Source organism: Nymphaea colorata, chromosome 4 (assembly GCF_008831285.2).
Source record: "Nymphaea colorata isolate Beijing-Zhang1983 chromosome 4, ASM883128v2, whole genome shotgun sequence".
Taxonomy (NCBI): Eukaryota; Viridiplantae; Streptophyta; class Magnoliopsida; order Nymphaeales; family Nymphaeaceae; genus Nymphaea; species Nymphaea colorata.
In genome coordinates this window covers 14,061,008-14,079,827 of record NC_045141.1, presented here as the reverse complement: position 1 = coordinate 14,079,827, position 18,820 = coordinate 14,061,008, and the positions used below count along the sequence as shown (strand labels likewise).

The 18,820-nt window shown below is 37.7% G+C and overlaps 1 protein-coding gene across 1 annotated transcript; it reads right to left on the bottom strand.

Annotated features, from left to right (window-relative positions):
* On the bottom strand, positions 1-15,303 carry LOC116252665 (protein S-acyltransferase 24). The gene is made up of 13 exons (XM_031627087.2): positions 14,825-15,303; positions 14,527-14,667; positions 11,510-11,622; positions 8,333-8,412; positions 8,030-8,193; positions 5,187-5,325; positions 4,998-5,097; positions 2,834-2,894; positions 1,798-1,875; positions 1,612-1,710; positions 1,428-1,506; positions 1,175-1,323; positions 1-722 (listed from the first exon to the last, which is right to left on the bottom strand). Exons 1-13 carry the CDS (start codon positions 15,062-15,064, stop codon positions 291-293), a joined length of 1,875 nt encoding a protein of 624 aa, XP_031482947.1. The 5' UTR covers positions 15,065-15,303; the 3' UTR covers positions 1-290.
* Positions 15,304-18,820: the final 3,517 nt, after the last annotated feature.

The window sequence follows — 18,820 nt, the reverse complement described above, 5'->3', positions numbered from 1 at the left end:
TGACGTGCAAAGGAAGAATATGATTAGGAACAAGTGGAACCCGTAACAAGACATTCATGATTTTTTCATTTGGGTAATCCAGTCTCACTCATGGTACAGCGAGCCCTGTGGATCTAACAATAATTCCAAAGATGACTGCCCCGGACCTACAACCACTCCTTTTTCATTTCACAGGTAAGAATAACTAATACAGAGACTATGGTGAAACAAATGGCACAGCCGCAATCGCTCCCAGCACACGTTAAAGCTATCTTGCCTCATAACCCTTAACTTCACTGCCAGCCAGCAAATCATGAAGCTACAACAGCACGACCATTTTGATGAGAAATGCCACTTCTTCCCAAACCAAGACCTAGACCAAGAGGGACTGACTCCGTCTTCTCATGGTTGTCTTTGCAATGAGACGAGTGTGCGTGCCCATGAACTCTTGACTTCCTGGATTCCACATCCACACATACGTGTCCGTTGGCATTTCCTTTCTGCGAACCATTTTCAGAACCTCTAGTTACAGGATTTTTGGCCATTTGAATCACGCTAGGGCCTTCAGAATGGCTAGGCCATTCTAGACGCTCCACATCTTCATTGTATCCGTTTATCAGGAAGTCAGAACAGTTCTTCCACACACCATGGTCGTATGGGTTTCTGAATCTGCCTCCTGGCCCTCGCAGATAGCTGTAGCGCATGGCATTTGCCATTTCATTCGTAGTGATGTTGCGAGAGATCTAAAATACAAGGAGTTGCAGAGAGAAAGAAAGAGTATCAAATGCACTTGCTAAGTAATCCTGCAGAAGCTTGAATGGCACTCATCAAAGGAAGAAACGAGCAAAACTTGCAAGTCGATGAAGCATAGGAACTTTCCATAAATTAGAAATAACAATTTATATGGTCATTCCAATAGTTGGCGATTTATCATTGCTTGTTTCATAATCAACAGTCATTTCGACAGGGGGGAATGCAGAACTTAAAAGGAAATTTTAGTGATGTTAAGGAGAATCCACTCTTGCAGTAAAATTTTGTAAATTAGAAGGAAGAGAGGGACAAGGTGATGACGTGGAATTTGTTCCAGAACACTATTTTCCACTTGAATTAACAATCAGCAGTTGGTGCATTCAAAAGAAATGCTAATGAAGGTAAATATAAGATTAGGGTAGAAAGTATACGACAAGAATGATACCTGAGAAATCTGAACAATGGTCAAAACTGCAACACCAAAAAAAAGAAACACATCTGCGATCAGAAATGATATTGCCCCAAGATGGTGGGTCCCAGCATGGCTCATCCATGCTCCAAATGAAGATGGAGAAAATGGATCAGAAAAGATTCCTGCTTGACATGGAAACCTTAGTTTTTTGACAGGCAAGCAACATCGATGATAAAATATCTAAACACAACAAAAGGCAAATGAAGGGAAAAGGTATGATACATACTTATTGAAGTTATAACACCAGTTACCAGCATGGCAATAGTTTCCAGAATAAGAAACATTAAGAAATCCCATTTGTTTCTCTGTGGAACATCATCAAGCGGATAGGAATCGATAAAAAGCCACATTTGAAGCCAAAACATAATCCCATGAGAAAATAAGATTGACAAAAATACAACTAAACTTACCTTGCCAATGCAATTTGATACCCAAGGACAATGATGATCAAACTGTTGAACACAACGGTCGCATGTGGTGCAATGCTTTGATCGCAGAGGTCTGACTATCTGTTCAGATACAAGAAAGGTTTACATACGAATCTCAACTGGCCAAAAGAATGTCACAGAAACCCATTCAAAAAGAGAAGACAAAACCTTGCAAGTGGAGCAGAGCTGTGACCAATTTCCGGCAAGTAATGCAGGATGATTTAGTTCTGTTTTCAATAATGGCTCCTATTAAACAAAATTACAAGACAATCAATGAAGCTCCAGATATCCAGTTCAAAATATTTAAAAGAAAAAATGTAGAGATTCTACAGAACAGGGTTGTGGTGAAAACATATAGAAAGCAAAGCCTAGAAGGCTCTGTGCCTATACAGTAGCAGTGGCTTAGGATGTTCAGGACACAAACAAGCAGGTTGGCACACATGTTTTTTAGCAATATATGACAAACGTGTTATGATTTAATTTCCACCAATCAGCCACATGTCCAGTCTTGCATTCAGAGCATCAAACTGAGGTCAGCTCACATTACCCACAACCTTTTCCAAGGTAAGCCAGGAACTAACAAATATATGGAACAGGGGTACTAGCTGTCCAGGCCTAACTCAGAAAGCAACATAGAACTTTAGGCAGAAACTCAGGAAATTATGCACAAGCAAACACAAAAAAAAGTTATCTAACAGCACGTAGCAATATATTTAGAGGCTAATGGGTGCAGCAAGTGTTTGTAATCTTTGACTCGTTACCATCAGAAAAGGATTCATGCTCAATGCCCTTGCAAACCCATAGCGAAATAGCATAAAAGAGAAACAATCTGCATATGGTTCTGAGTCTCAAGATTCTACAATAGATCATGCACCTTCTTACAGGTTGCTATGCATATATGACATAAATTTCGAAAATCAGAACCATCTTCCAGATTCATGACAATATGAGCTTAAAGCCTTAAATACTTAACCTTTATTTAAAGGTTCATTAATCATGTAAATTGCAATGCTGAACTGATACCTAGAGCCATCTCGCTGATTCAAAATGTCTAGACAACAAGATTTTGCTTACACAAATAATACATGCACTTTCAAATAAACAAGAATATTGATGAAAGATGAAGAACAAAGGTAAACAAGTTTCATCTGCAAAAGGCGAAAAGAAAAGATCACCTAAACTATGTTTAAGTTGCAATACTCACATCAACATCTTTAAGGTTTCCGGGACCACGTGCATTTGTCCTTATGTAACCAGGATCCTTTCTATATGAAAAAAACAGGCAATACATCACTATAAACATAGGGAAAAGATGATATATCGCTATGCATAAGCATAAATGTGCATATCTTTGCTTTAGAACCACATGCATGAATGGTCAAATGCAATTGCAGGATCCTAATCATGAAACAAAAGGAAGTTGCAAATTAAGGCAAGCAGAAATATTTGCTAGGGAGAAGACAGACTAGTTATTGGGATGGTCAAATGGAATAGAACTCTTTGGAGCCTTTTAACATTTAGAAACAGTAAGAATAACCAATTCAATGAATGTATGGGTTTTCCTGAAGCAAAGTAGGTGACTTGTTATTAATCATAGGCTTCTCAGATAGCTAAAATGCTCCTGACAACTTACAGATGCTAATTTGTGAAGAATCAATTGGATAGAACCTATAGCATTACTCTTTGCTTGGAACTGGTATATTTGCAAGAACTAGATCACAATTGCTATCGATTAAACAAATAGTTGGAACACCCAATCCCAAAGTGATGCATTCTCAAAGAATCTTATCTTCTTGCTGATCTATGATGATTATGGTGTAACTCCATCATATATTTGGTACCACCCAGATACAGATGAAGAGAGATAATTCATTCTCAATATTGTTGCATCCAGTTCCATGTGACGACTGAGTTGCCCCATCTTCACTCTAAATCCCAAGTTCCTGAACTTCTGAAGCCTCATTTTTTTGTGAAGTTTAAGACCATTTATCCCAGAACCTTTGAAGACTTGAACCAGAAAAGAATAATAGAATGTGTTCCAGAGAAATAGTGCAAAGACGATCACATACTCAAGTGCGAGTTATATAGTTATCAATCAAAAGAACCCCACCATGCTGATCAAATAATACAGTAACCTTCTTGAAAATTTCTCTAAGAGGTTCTTCTGAGAATTTTTTTTCCAAAGCGTTGGTTTTTCCCAGAAAAGCTTCAGGAATTAAAGAAAAGAATATTAAATATTAGACAAAACTTTTAAAAGTTCCTTTTCTCTTATTTTCTTCCTTTTCCATCTTTCATCCTTTCTTTCCTTCATTCGTTCCATCGTTTTAAGTTTTTCCCTTCTTCCTTCCTTTCTTTCTTCCCTTGATTTTCTTCATTGCTTTTCTACTATTTTCCTATACTATGAACAAAGGAACTTTTATGAAAGGAGAACATATTGCAATGATATTAAGCTTTTTTTATAATGTTGTTTCCTTCTTTTTTATGATAAAATAGCAATATTTTCAAGATACCACTGATATTTGTGACTACACTTTCAAGTAAAGCTGGACTCTGCTCGGATTTACCTTGGCACATTGTCACAAAAAACATGTACGGGTATTATATAGCGAGAAATTTCTCGGGTATAATACGGCAAAGTTGTATATCTCGGGAATATCTCGGCAAGTTTTTAAAAAAAATTAAACCATTTAATAAATCCTGAAAATTATAAAAATACAAAAAATGCAAAAAAAAACGAGTATAATACGCGTTTTTTTCACATTTTTATTTTCTGGCGGTTTTTTACGGCAGACTGTTTTTTGGCATATTATACGCGTTTTTTTCGAATAAGACACCTTTGCTGTGATAATGCCTTGGCACAAGTAGCGTATACCGCATGTAATAGTCAGGTAGGCTTAAGGGTCAATTCATCCAGAATGTGTCAAACAAGGATGCAGTATTTAGCATAATATTTAGGGGCTTAGAAACATCCTGCTTTAGAATTGAACCTGAAGTCTAGTTAGCAATGCCAGGCAACTAAGATATGTGCTGAATTACATTGGCCTACTGAATCATAAAAAGCCTCCAATTGTCTGACACCTAGACGTGAAAGTAGCAATCACCAATTTTATCAATACTAGAAGTTTTAACAAATATCTTCTTAAGCATGCAGTTCTAGAAGCAGATCAAACAAGTCATGTTGATTTCCATCACAAATCATACGTTAATGCATGAAAGAGATGCATATGAGCTTATAAGGTACCTCACCACCTCCAGCGACGAGATTAAACTTTAAAGTAAATGAATGAATTAATTTTAATTCTTGAAGAATACTCTTCAAGCTTCATTCCATGAGCTAATCATATCACAGATTGAGCTGTAAAGCATACCTGCTACATCTGTAAAACATTACAAGGCCAGCAGTGGCAAAGAAAACACCAAGCCAGGCAAAAAGTCCAATCACAGCTGTTAACTTCAAAAGGGATGTTGCTGCAATTAGAAGAAAAGGCATAAGTATATATTACTAGAAAGAAAGGACAATGACTGAACAAGATTTTCACAAATGCACAGTAACCTACTTGCAATAACAGAGTGGATGTATGTGACAAGAAGAACTATGATTATACACCAAAGAATAGGTGCTAGACCTAATCTCTTAATTTTCCCAAGGCGGCTGTTCCCATCACACCGTTTGTCAAACACCCTTTTAGCATTTGACTGCAAAGATAAAAGTTCATCATGAAAATTTGAAGTTATTAGCCAACACAAGCTTCAAAGTATAAAGATTGTGTACAACAGGCTGTTTTAGTGCAAGATGCAGGCAACCATAGAGAACCAACATAAGCTACTGGCAAAGTGCAGACGAAAAGGAATAGGCGACAAACAATTTGATAGAAACCAAACAACAGGAAAAAGTGATCCCCCAGAGCAACTATCAGAACTGAGACAAATTTTGGGTTTTGCTTATTTACGCTAGAGAAGTTGGTCCAGAATCTAAAGATATAAGATGAGTAATCCCAACCCAGAGAAAAAAAATTGAACCAGTCTGAACCAACTTTACTAGCATTTGTTATAGCCTTATAGAATATGAGATTCGCAACCGTCTGCAGAAACCAGAAATTGGATATAAATAGTTCGTTCCCCATGGAGTACTAGAAATTGGATATGAATAGTATGTTCTCCCAAGACTGGTCAAAATCAAACGCTCAAAAAATTGGTCTTCGTGTGGAGACAAAAACATTGGTTTTAATTAACATCCCACTTTGAAAAGTATAATCTTGTATCTAAAAATGTGAGGAATTTTGTAGGACTTATAAAAAAAGGTTGTTAAGTGGTTGGTTGTTCTGATTCTTAATGAACCAAAGCTGCTAAGGGGCAGGTTCGGATCCACCAAACTAAGGACACAAACCTGGTGTGGTGTGGGGTGGAGTGGGTTCTTACAACATTAATAAAGCCGGTTCAACACTCGAACATAGGGACCCATACGCGTGGATGTGTGTGCCTTGAGGGAGTGGATTGTAATGTCCCACTTTAAAAAGTCCAGTTGCATCTAAATTGTGAGGAATCCCAAAGGACTTGAGGTTGTTAGGCAGTTGGTTACCTTGGTTCCAACACTTTTTAAGGCTGGAACCGAAACAGCTAGGGGGCGGGTTGAGATTCACCACACCAGAGGCATGGGCCCAGTGTGGGAGTGAGCTGGATTGTTACAACTTACAGTTAAAGTAGGCCTCATTTAATAGTTTAAGACTATTGGTAATGTGGGTTAAATTTCTTAGAAGCATAGCCACAAATATCACGATATTTTCAAAAATATCGCAATATTTACGATGAAAAGTGAAAACAAGAAAAACATTAAAAAATGGCAAAATACCGCGATATTTTCAAAACATCACCAAAAAATATACATCGCAGTTTTATCACAATAAAAATGTGATTTTATAGCACTTTTTTCGTCTCTATTTAAACATGCACTCAAACAGGGGCATTCTTGGTATTTAAAAAAAAAAAAACTTTAAACTGCACATGCTCCAATTCCTTTTTAAAAAGGGTAGTTTATGTAAATAAAAGTTTTAAAGGAGCAGTTTTGAACTCTATTCTTCTTTTTAATGATAAAATCAGAAAAGGGAATAGAGGATCAGGGCTTTTAAGCCATCTTTTCCCTCCATGATAGGTTTTGGCGTTGCTGCTCTTTGGAGAGAAGTTGGAGATATGAGAAGGGAGAAGAAACCACCTGCAGTCCTGCAGTAGGTTTTCTTTTTTCTCGCTTTCTTTTTAAATTTTCTTTGTAGATTTCCCTTCACCTCCACATGTGTTCCTGTCTTTTAACTGTTTAATAAAGGAGCAGCAAGCTTTACGCCTAGTTCTATAATAGGCTTCAAGTTCTGTTTTTCTTCTCAAGGTGTGGCATGTAAAATCATGTTTTGGTTTTTTGTGTTGTTTGTTTTTACATAATTTTTTGATTTTTTTCTATTTTTTTAAAAATTGCAGACATTTTCAGGAGATTTTACAGAGTTAAATAGCTTCACCGAAAAATACCCGAGAAAAACCTCACCGATTTTTTCCCAATGATGTTGGCGTTGCATAGAAGTTATTGCTATTATTATTTATAAACCAATGGAATTACTATCACCTTTTTCTACATAGATGACATAATGACTACAGGAAATACCAGCACTTAGATTAAAGATTAAAAGAGAACTTTGCATGATTGACCTTATAGGCTTATATAAAAGACTCTGACACCTCAAGGAGAGTACAAAAGTTAATCTGTTGGCAATGGAGTTAGTTCTCATAGACTAATGCAGAAATCTGCATCCAACCATAAAGCATCTCATGGAGTTAAAATTCTCACAGTGTGTTACAGGAATTTCTCCCAGCTCCAATTCCCATGGTAAAGGATACAATAAGTTCACTTTTAGGATGGGCTGATGATGAATTGATACATAAGACTCAACATCTTGTGCTCAAAATTCAGACCAAAATTGAGATAAATTTTATTTGTAGGTGTGTGTGTGTGTGTGTATAAAAGAGGGAGTCAAAAACAATGTTGTAAAAGGCGAGGAAGCGAGGCGAGGCGTTAAGCCTCTCATGAGGCGAGTCGAAGCGAGGTGTTAATCGAAGCGTAAGCCTTGAGGCATATGCCTCAAGCACTGAACGTGCCACATATGGAGGCGTACGCCTCAAGCACTTGAGGCGCACGCTTCAGGGATGCGTTCGCCTCACACCTATAACTCAAGGCGTTTTTTTTAAAAAACGCCTTGAGTCGTTCACAAATTGTAAGAAGCTTACGCTTCTTACAACATTGGTCAAAAATTAAGGCTGTCGCATTCACCATCTGGTATAAATCAGAAACACACAGCAACACTTGCTAAACAGGAAAATCATTACTGAATCATGTGTTCTGCAGTTATGAAATACCTACAAGGAAAAAAGCGACTTGCAGATGACCCTTTTCTGATGCAAGTTGTGCTGGGGTGAAGCCGGTATTATCTGTCACCATCAAGTCCTCCCCCCTACTTGCTTGCACTAAGACTGTGCATGCCTCTAGATTTCCCCTAATAGCAGCCCAGTGAAGTGGAGTACATCCTAATGGCATATTGTAAGATACAAGAGTAAAAGATCCTTCACCAACAAAAAGGTTCTACTTGCTTATGCAGCATAAATTATGCTTACCAATGGAAACAAGATCATTTTTTTTAAACCAATAAAAGCCAGACTACAATACCTTCCTTATCTTGTCTTCCCCGAAAAGCATCTAAAAATAAAAGCAGTCGAACGCAATCAGCAAAGCCTTTATAAGCAGCCCTACATGAAGACATGAAAAGAATGAATACTCTTGGGTCTAGCTGATGCCTACAGCAGTAAATGGTACATCTTAAGCCAGAAAGAGTGACATGGAAATTTTGCTTGGAGAACAGAAAATGTAAACGGACGATATGTAACCTGAGACAACCGTCCATGTAAACTGTAAGTCTGTAACTAGATAATGCAGAAAATTTATATTAGCTTGTGAAATGTTACATCCAACTTTGTCTTCAATAACTTCAGCAAGAAAAGCAGACCAAAAGAAGCCAGAGATGAGAAGACCGCTTATTCAAGCAGGTTTGTACTCGGTATACAGGTAACGTGTTAACCGAACATGTCTCTAACACCATGGACATTACTATAGTACCTAAAGAATGCAATCAAGACCCCCTCATCTGCATTCTCTATAATATTGATGATGTACATGCATAGAATTCATTTACAATTTCATATTAATGCCTGTCAACGACTAGAAAACTTCAGATTTTTACCGAACTGACCAACACAGAAATTTCATCAGAATCAGTTGTCAATAAGTAAAATATATATATATATTAAAATCACTCTTTCAACAAATTATATAAATGAAAAACATACATAAATTAATTAAAATAATAAAAATTAAATATTCTTCAAAAACGAAGCATGACACTGTCTAATCACTGAATCAAATCGGTTTGCCATGAATTCAATGCGAATCAGGCCAATACAGGATTATTCTGATAACACTGGTCTGTCTTCACACATGCGCATACATGTGTGCAAGTGCACTCATATATATACAATTATACATACATAGTTAACAACTATGTTGTCAAAAGTTTTCCCAAACCTAAATTCTTGTTCATTTTTCCTCCTTATTTGCTTTTCCTTATATTGAAACAGATTTTTTTATTTTTTTTCCTTCTTCTATTAATGTGCAGTTTTCTTTCCTTTTTTTTATTTTAGGTGATTATGCATTAAAAGGATGTGCACGTGCATGCACACTTATAGACTTATAGCTACATTTATAATTTGTATATTATCATATTTTAAATATTTGCATATTATTTTAGGTGTTGAAAGTTGAAACTCTACTTTGCATACATATGTGTTATCCTTTTAAAATTTTTCAAATTATACTATAAGAGAGTTTTATGGCAAGCAGTGATAACATGAATTTGGAGTGAATTTGGAAAGCTTTAAGTTTTAACTCCATCTCTCCTACTTTCCTTTTAAGTGAATTTGAAGCATAAAGTGATAAAAGAACTTTACGGATCAAAACCTACAACATGAAGTCCTCTTAATCGAGAAGATAATCTTGCATCTTTGAATTTTGGGCATAAAATGATAAAAGGATTTAAACTAATCTAAATTTATGACACAAAGACATTCTAACCGAGAATGATAGCCCGTGATGTTGCATTGTCTAGCAAATACAAGTTGGTTTACCGATAAGTTGATAACTCAGGGATAGCCAGCTCAAATCACTCACCAAGAGGCAAGAGCCCACTGAACAAGGGCCTCCATGAAGAACTATTGCTGTCAATACTTCCATAAGTATTTATTTTGTCTAGATGAAAATGCTCTTTACCTGGAAGTTGGAACTCTCCTCAGTCTCATGATGAGTGTTGGTAGGCGGTCCAAGCTTGGGACTTTCCATGACAGGTTAAGTTCAAAAAAGAGACCTCCTTGCTTAAACAACCACCTTTCTCTTCATTCAACTTTTACATTTCAAAAGTTCTAGGGAAATCATTAGTCTCCCAATTCAGTCCTTAAAATTTTAATCTTATCTACAATCATGACAACTATGAAAGTGGCCTATGACCTATTTCTGTTACCAATGGCAACCCTTCATTTCTAGCTATTGCTTGTAGCTCGTGACCTATTTCAGTTACCGATGGCAACCCTTCATTTCTAGCAGTTGCTTGTAGCTCGTGACCTATTTCAGTTTCCGATGGCAACCCTTCATTTCTTGCAATTGCTTGTAGCTCTTATACCTAGTGGAACTTTTAACAGGTTGTCAGTATTACACCAAAACCATGTTAGAAACCTCATTTTAGCATCAAACTAATTTTTAAAAATTTACTTTTTGATGTGAAAAGTTAAAACCATGTTTCTAACATGGTTGTAGGCTTGTAGCATCATTGACATTGACCCCAGATCTGGTATATGCTGTCACAAATTCCAACCTTTCCTGGAACCTCATCCCAAGTGAATTACAAATCCCGAAAGTCAAATGTATCTGGATGGTCATTGTCCTCGCACATATTAAATAATCTACCTAGTCTTTGTTTCCCTTGATCTGGTGTGTCCTTCTTGCTCTTAGTACACTAACACACAAATACTTCAACATTGAACACTTCCACCTAATTTCAGTCTAGATGCAACATACACCTGCTCCAGGAACAACTGGTCTCAACGCCCTTGGGCCACATATGGTGTTAGTATCTCTACTTCCAAGAGAAGTTTGATTTTTCTCAAAACTGTTGAAGTTCCACTTTCTCAAGCTTAGAGAAGCGATGCCTCCGCACATGATATCTGTTTCATCAATCATGATGTCAACTCCTAAAACCAAACTAGATGTTGAACAGATGTATCCCACCTAAGATATTGAGGCATCAATATAGGCAAGGAGTTTAAACCTGCATCATGGTTCGATAGGGTCAGCCTTCTACATCAGTTTATTATACACCACAGACATCTTCCCTTGACAATGACATGCAATAATGCTCTTTTTGCAAGTCCTTTTCAGGATACGTCTGTGTTTGTATCTTCAAGACATTACTCACTACATCATCCTTTTGACTGCAATTTTCCAAAACTCTGTTCATGCAGAAAAAGGATATTTGAAACCTAATAACAGTAAAGAGATTTGCATCGGTGAAAAGCAATTTTGTATGATAACCATGTACTGCTGCTCTAAAGATGTCTATCTAACAGCGAAGAATAAATTATATGAAGATTGAAGATGCATTTATACATCCACAAAAAAGAAATCTAAATCTCCGCAAATTGTTTCATGTGCCACAGGAAGCCAACATAAATGAAATATTTATGATATATTTGTTAACTATATTAATATTTTAAAGTTCCAGAAAAGGCAGTCACAAAGTACCAATGCAGTGGACTCCTTCCATCATTATCAGGGGTATCACTATCAGCATTCCATTTCATAACAATGTGATACAAGAAAGCTGTCTGCCCATACTGTGCTGCAACATGCACCGTCTGCAACAAGGACAAAGGACATCACTAATGCATGCAGAAAAAACTTATGCAGATTTGTGTCTACGGTAGTGAGACAAATTAAAATTAGCAGAATGGAACCATTCAGTCAAACGAAGATGGAATAAGAAGGGATAAAGAAGATTCCATCACAAACTCTCTTCACCGTCAACTTAAATTGATCTGCTCTACAAAGATGGACCAAAAAATGAATTTATTTGTCGGAATCTTATAAACAGTTCACATTAAAACATAAATACAGCATTAAAGAATGTATCATTAAGATTCTCAAAGATGACTTCGGCTTGCATGAAATTAAAAAGAAAAAAGTTAAATAATTGTCAGAAACTGTATGAGGCTAGGAGCCATTATTCTTTGTACTAACAAATAGCAAGATGTAGATAGCTTGAGATTCAGAGAAAAAAACATCAGTTAGGATAAACAGCCATCAACAACATGCACTTGAACTTTGATGCCAACAACAGAACAACACCCTTTATGGGCATATCTAAGACGGAGACAACAAAATATATTGTTATCCACATCACATGAATGCAATAACCTATGACCAGCATGCATTATCTGAATATGCAAGTGTGTTCATCTATCAGTTGGATAAAGAAAAAATAAATACATGAACAACTTGCACAAGAAGACAAGAACGATCATCGTGGGTTATGCATTTCAACAAAAATGTGGGGTGATTCAGTAGTTTACTTCCATCCTAAGGGTCCCGCTACATAACTCCTTTTGACAAAAAGTGATAAATCAAGAAGAGGATAATTTATGTATCAAATCGGGTACTCTGTAGTCTTTGTTATACATATTTGGGCTGCTGTTGAATTGAGCACCTGCTTAGAAAATACGCCTGAGAGTATGTTTGAAATGTCCACCAATTAAGTTCATATCATATTAAAAAAACATATAGCTCTCATGGGCTATGCACCTTAAAGACAAAGTTGCCTGCAGCTTATAAACTCCTTAATGTAAGTCTCTATCATCTCCTCTATATTATCCAAAAAACAAATCAATGAAATCATCAGCACTTGAGTCACTCTCAAGCTAAAAGCAGCCAGATGGAGCATGCAGGCAGCAAATATCCACTAACACGGATGCCTGAGCACCTTCATGACCGGCCATTTGTTATACCTGTACTATTGTGGTTGGCATACTGTGACTATGATTTGCCCGGCAAGTTATTGAAAGGTTTCAAAACCCAGCTGGAATTATTCTGATCCAAGAACACTTCCTCATAGTTGTAGTTCCAGGGAGACACATTGAATCAAGACAGACTTAGGCCCTAGTACCAACTTCTATTGCTAAAGCAGGTGGCCTTGGGGATACAGTTGCCAACAACATCTTAGATTCGTGCATAAAAAAGGAAAAGAGAGAACGTGAATGATGGTGAAGGAGGTGGTGTCCTTATACAGTTGCAAGCTGAGTGCTCCCAAACAACACTAGGAGTCAAGAAAACTGCGTCAAAGCTCTCCAAGTAGGAGGAAGTATTGGCATTTCTGAAATAGACGTCAAAGTCTAGCGTTCCAAACAAGGACCAAAGCACTTTCCATGGAACAAAAGGTTTGTCCTTCTCATTAACCAGTTAGCTTTGTCATCTCCACATGAATTGTGCCCTAACAAATGTCAAAAGAAATTAACTGATTTCTCCTTTATATGACATGCTGATAACACTGAGAAAATGAATAAGAAAGGAAGGCTCTCAACCATGTGTCATCTAGCATCAAACTCCTTATTTTTAGGCAAATAAAGCTCAAGGAAAGAAATCAACAGGCAATCTCCACAAAGGGATATAAAACTGAGACTTATAGAGCATGAATAGTTGTCAATAAGAAGACGTCGTCAAATTAAAGTACCAAATTTGAGAAAAGAGAGCTTAATTATGCTCAAAAGGCACAGAGTAAGGAAAAAGGTTACACATCAAGAGAGACCATGACTGAGAGGACCCATTAACTCTCTTTATATGTGTAGAGCTAGACTAGAATTCCTAAGAAATGTAATAATGCAGTATGAAAGAGACGGTTAACTTCATCGATTCAACCAAAATATGATTTTTGATCAAGATGAAGAGTTTAACACATCAATTGAACTCACGTCATGGTTGCGCAAGCATAACTCCCCAGAAAAAAGGATCCAAGCCAATGAAATCCAAAAGGAGAGAAAAACGGCCGCCACAAATCAGATGAATGAAGCAAGCTACAGGCAATAAATGGTCCAAGTAAAAAGGCTGCAGATCAAAGTGATGAACATCAGAAGGTTCATCAGAAGTGCACAGTGGTGGATAGCCTAACCAACATGTGCCTTCATAAATTCAGGACTGAAAAATCACATCGCTGCTTTCTGTCCAAAACGCAAGTGCTTCTCACTAACTAGACGGTTTTGCTATCGAAAAAGTGCCACCACTAGTATCCACGAATCAAATAACACACGCCAGGTAGACAAATTCGATTTACTTTTTGCACAACCTCCCTCGTCTTGAAGCCCAAAAAGCAGCGAAAAATTGTGCTATGTGCTGCAGATCAGCACACAGTACCAACACGACTATTGAAGAATTTCAAATTCTAAGCGCAGATGAACTGCGTTCAGCAATCGGACGAGCAGGGACTGAAGAAGGAGAAGAAGCGTGACTATAAACGAATGCCCAAGTGGTTGTTCTATCCGCCGATGGTCCGGCCAAGTAAACAGAAAAAACCTATGCAGCAAGCATAACTTCGGCAATTGCCCATTGTTCAGACGGTGCTGCAATTTTTCAGCACAGAAGTACGCAAAGGCACTGCCAGGAAGCAATTGCGCAACTACGAAGCAACAGGAATCTTATCTTACTAGAACAAAGTCAGAGCGCTAAACAAAACGACGGGCAGAGAGAAAACAGAAACAAGGAAATCGCCTAACCTGATAACCGTTCATGTCCGCCGCGTTGAGGCGAGCCCCTTCCTGAAGTAAGATCTCCGCGACCTGAATCGCCCCGCGTACCGCGCTCCAGTGGAGCGCCGTCTGCCCCGTGTGGTCCGCGGCGTTCACGTCTCCTCCGTGCTAACCCGATTGCCAGTTCCCCCAACGGTCAGCGCAATATCAAGAACCAAAATAAGGGGAGACCCAAGAAAAAATGACCGAACAAAATTGCCCAAGAGGAAGAAGAGAAGATCATCAAAACCCTAGAAGCCATGAACCCTGCGATCGGGCGGCTCACCTCGAGTATGTATCGAGCGGCGGCGCTGCGGTTGTTGAGTGCCGCCCATTGCAACGCGTAGTAGCCGAGCCCATCAGGCTCCGAGACGGAACAGCCTTCAACCTCGACGAGTCTCTGCAACTTCTCCAGATCGCCGTAGGCCGCAGCAGTGTAAACATCGTTCTTAAGGGACTCATCGCCGGCATTGGCAGCCGATTGCTCGCCTCCCTCCGTCACGACCTCGACGATTTCCGACGCCATCTCCGGTCCGAGGAGGAGCGGAAATGGCAGGCGACGTGCCGCTTCTCACCCTTGTCCCTTCCTTCCAAATCCCAACCTCCTACGCTTACGACGACGACGACCACCGCCACCAGCAGCAGCGCCACCGCCCGCCTACCATCTGATTTTGGAGGGAGAATTGGTGGAAATGGACAGATGTTTGACTCGGCCACGCCTTCCTCACCCTCCTCCCTCCTTCCTCCCTTCTTGCCTGTACCACTCTCTTCATTCTTTCAATACTTTCATCATTTTTAGTAAGTCAATTTCAGTTTCAGCGCTCACATTTTGCCAATAATTACAGGAAGGTGACCTAACATTCCTGAATTTCTCTGTGCGGGTTTCCATCGACCCAAGAAGCAGTTATAGTATCCACGCTTTTGGGTAGGGCCGCCAAATTCATAGGTTGCCTAATTCCTTGCTCAAACTTGGAACTAGCAAATGAGAAGAGGCTTTATTATTAATCTAAATTTGAATTTGGTATTGTATTGGATTTGAGAATTCAATTCTGAATAAAATTCAGTCTCTCTCTCTATATATACATATTAATTAAGTTAGATTCAAGAGAGCTGAGCGATGTTAACACAAGTGTAAGAAGGGAATGTGAAAGGCATGAATTTGAAGACATTAGATCGATTTTTTCAAACTATATTATTTGTTGTTTGAGTTTTTCTTCTTGTTGCTCTCCTCAAGCTTTCTCGTCGTGATTACAAAATCATGTCTTGAAATAAAAAGTTTAAAAGTGTGCGGCTTTTGGATTTATGACTATTAGAGAGGTCATAAATGAAATAAATTGCCCCGTCGTGCTATATTTTCCCGGTGTTGGAAGAAGGTTCAAAATTCAACGACGACGACTCATTCCTTTGCTGAGCTGGACGGGATAGGGCAGGTGAAAGCCGTTCGTCACTTGACATCAAGCCCACCTATTCAGAACCAAACACGTGTTCCGTTCATGGTCACCCGTGGCAAATGGTGGCGGCATAGTCATGGGGCTTGATTTTAGAATATTCAATAGTGTTCCGGATTTATTTTGCTTGCCCATAGCGTACGCCCTTTTAGGCATAAGTAGGCGGTTCGGATATTATTGGGAGGCGGGCCCCACCGAAATGAGAACAGACAGATAAGGATTCCTTAATGGTCAAATTTGGATATGGATCCGAAATTCCCAAGTGAACTGGATCGATGTTCATAAGCAGATCCAATAAAGATTGACCACGTTGCATCGTGAAGACGCGAATTTTCTAAACAAGTCGGGTCCATCCGCAATCTGAACCGGTTCCGTTCAGATCTTAGTTCTCCGCATTCAATTTTAGTCCAGAGGTTCGGATACGTCATGATTCTAGGCCATACCCGGACCCTTTTGTTCATTCGGGTCGTACAACGCTGTATAAATTGTTCCACCTAATGGATCTAAGATCTGATTTAAGGTGGAATGTCTTCTCATCCGATCTTAATTTGGGATTTTTGAGTCGATCTTAATTTGAGATTTTTTATTCGAGACTGCATAAAAAGATATGTTTTAGGAAATCATCAATTTAAACAACTTAAAATCTCAAGAGCAAAGATTTTAAATCCATGTTGTATGTTAAAACCATAGTTTTATGATCTTAAATTCATAAATATTTCAGATCTGTAATGAAACAAAAACAATGTTAATGTAGCATCAGATCTGAGACTATCAAACGCTACTTTGGACATTTGGTAATAGGAACACTATTTTTAAACACAACAATGTTGCATTGATGTAACTTAAATATCAAATTCATGAAATTCTGCATTGTAAATGATATAATGTTCCTCCTACCAGTCGCCCCATATGGTCGATAAACGGTCAACTTTACTTTTCATTATCAATTGATTTGAAGTATGAAGATCGCATCAACATGGTTAATTTATCGATAAAGTATTCCAAAGTTTTGATATTTAAAAATGCTATAGTTGATTGCACGTATATGTGCTTAACTTTCACCATTGATCAATATAGAGAACTACGTTAAAGCCATATTTGAAATAAATAAACAAACTATAAAGCACAAGGATAATGCCACTTTATTATTTTCCTTGTATACTTTTTGTTTTGTAGTGTGTAAGAATTGTGTTTGTTTCACTGCAGATATGAGATCAGTGGTGCATAATTATGAATTTCATATTAGACTAACCTCTGGACACGATTTTAATAAAAAAACAAATTCATTATTTTTTTTTTAAATACAAGCATGATATTTGTAATAAAATATATAAAAGTAGTTGACCCGGGCCGGATACCCGAAGCCCGTCACGTACCCGGTCCGACCCCGCCTTTACTCGAGTCTTTCAATATACTTAGGAGTAAGCAATTGGAATTAAGTTAATTAGTGCTCATGCATTAAACAAAAACAACATGTGTAACAACACATATCTCATTAGTTTGCGAATTCCATGAAGAGATTCGATCGTGCAGTATAACATTTTTCCTTTTATGTTTGCAACAACGCAATTTTACATTATTCATCTTTTCCATTTACTATACTAAGTAGTGAGACTTAAAAAAAATTGCATCTGATGCTATTTTAGGCATAGTTCAAGGGATGGTTGGCATAACTTAGCTTAGCTAGTTGAGTTAGTGGCTCGAGACCAGTTAGATTTTCGTAAGTGCTGCTAGTTGTGCCTTATGAAGGTAGAACGCGACACCGAACTACAAGTACAATTTATGTAGATAGAACACTATGTCGAACTACAGGTACAAACTCTACCCAATTACTGAGGGCACGGGCACACCACGTTATATGAGGCATCAACAACAGACCTTGACGTTAGGGGGACAGACGAGAAATGGTAGGAGTTTCAACCCATTGATTGGGCGGTATAATGAAATACTCCTACTACTTTAACTGACAGTCATTGGAACAGTTATAAACCCATTAAATACGGAGAATGAGGAAATTTTTCTACCTGTTTTTTTTTTTTTTCATGGAGTGCGTTGTAATCATCGTATTACCATAAAATAATTGGTCTTTTTTTTAACACAAGTATTTGTTGGCAATTATAAATGAAATTTCAAGTTAAGTAATGTCCTACTAGCAGCTAATTGTGAGAAAGGAAAAGCTGGTATGACATACATAAAAACAAAAGTGACCCTAATGTTTGAAATTATTGTGAAGTGGTGTAGTGTAGATAAAATAATTTTTTTGTTGTTATTTATTTTTTAAGTTTATGGTGGATGATTAAGAGAAAACCCCACCATCTTGGGAGAGGCTAAAGACCTTACGTCATTTTGATGACGAGTAAAGCCGAAGTTGTGTTTGGACTTGAGTGGACTTACAATTCCTCTAATTAACTCGAAAGTAATGTTTGTTATCTTTTGCAGTTTAGACAAGTAGCACTCACAACAATCAAACTGTTCTTTCACCAGCTTCCCAACACTAAGTCCTTTGGATATTAAAGCGGACCAATTAAGCCAAGCCAGGTTGTGTGCTTTTTTTTGTCTGTCATAGTCGTGGTTGTTTACATGATGCAAAATCCCAATGTTATTTTTTTTTCTTGAAGTACAGCCAGAACATATACATATATATATATATATATATATATATATATATATTATATTATATATTATATATATATATATATATTTCAAAATCCCAATGTATATGGGCTCATGCAATAATGCCTTACTCTCACGTTAGGACAATATATTTTGTAATGGTAATTGTGACGACAAGCCTTTGCATCCATTTTTTATTTTTCAATATTTGCTAATGTATG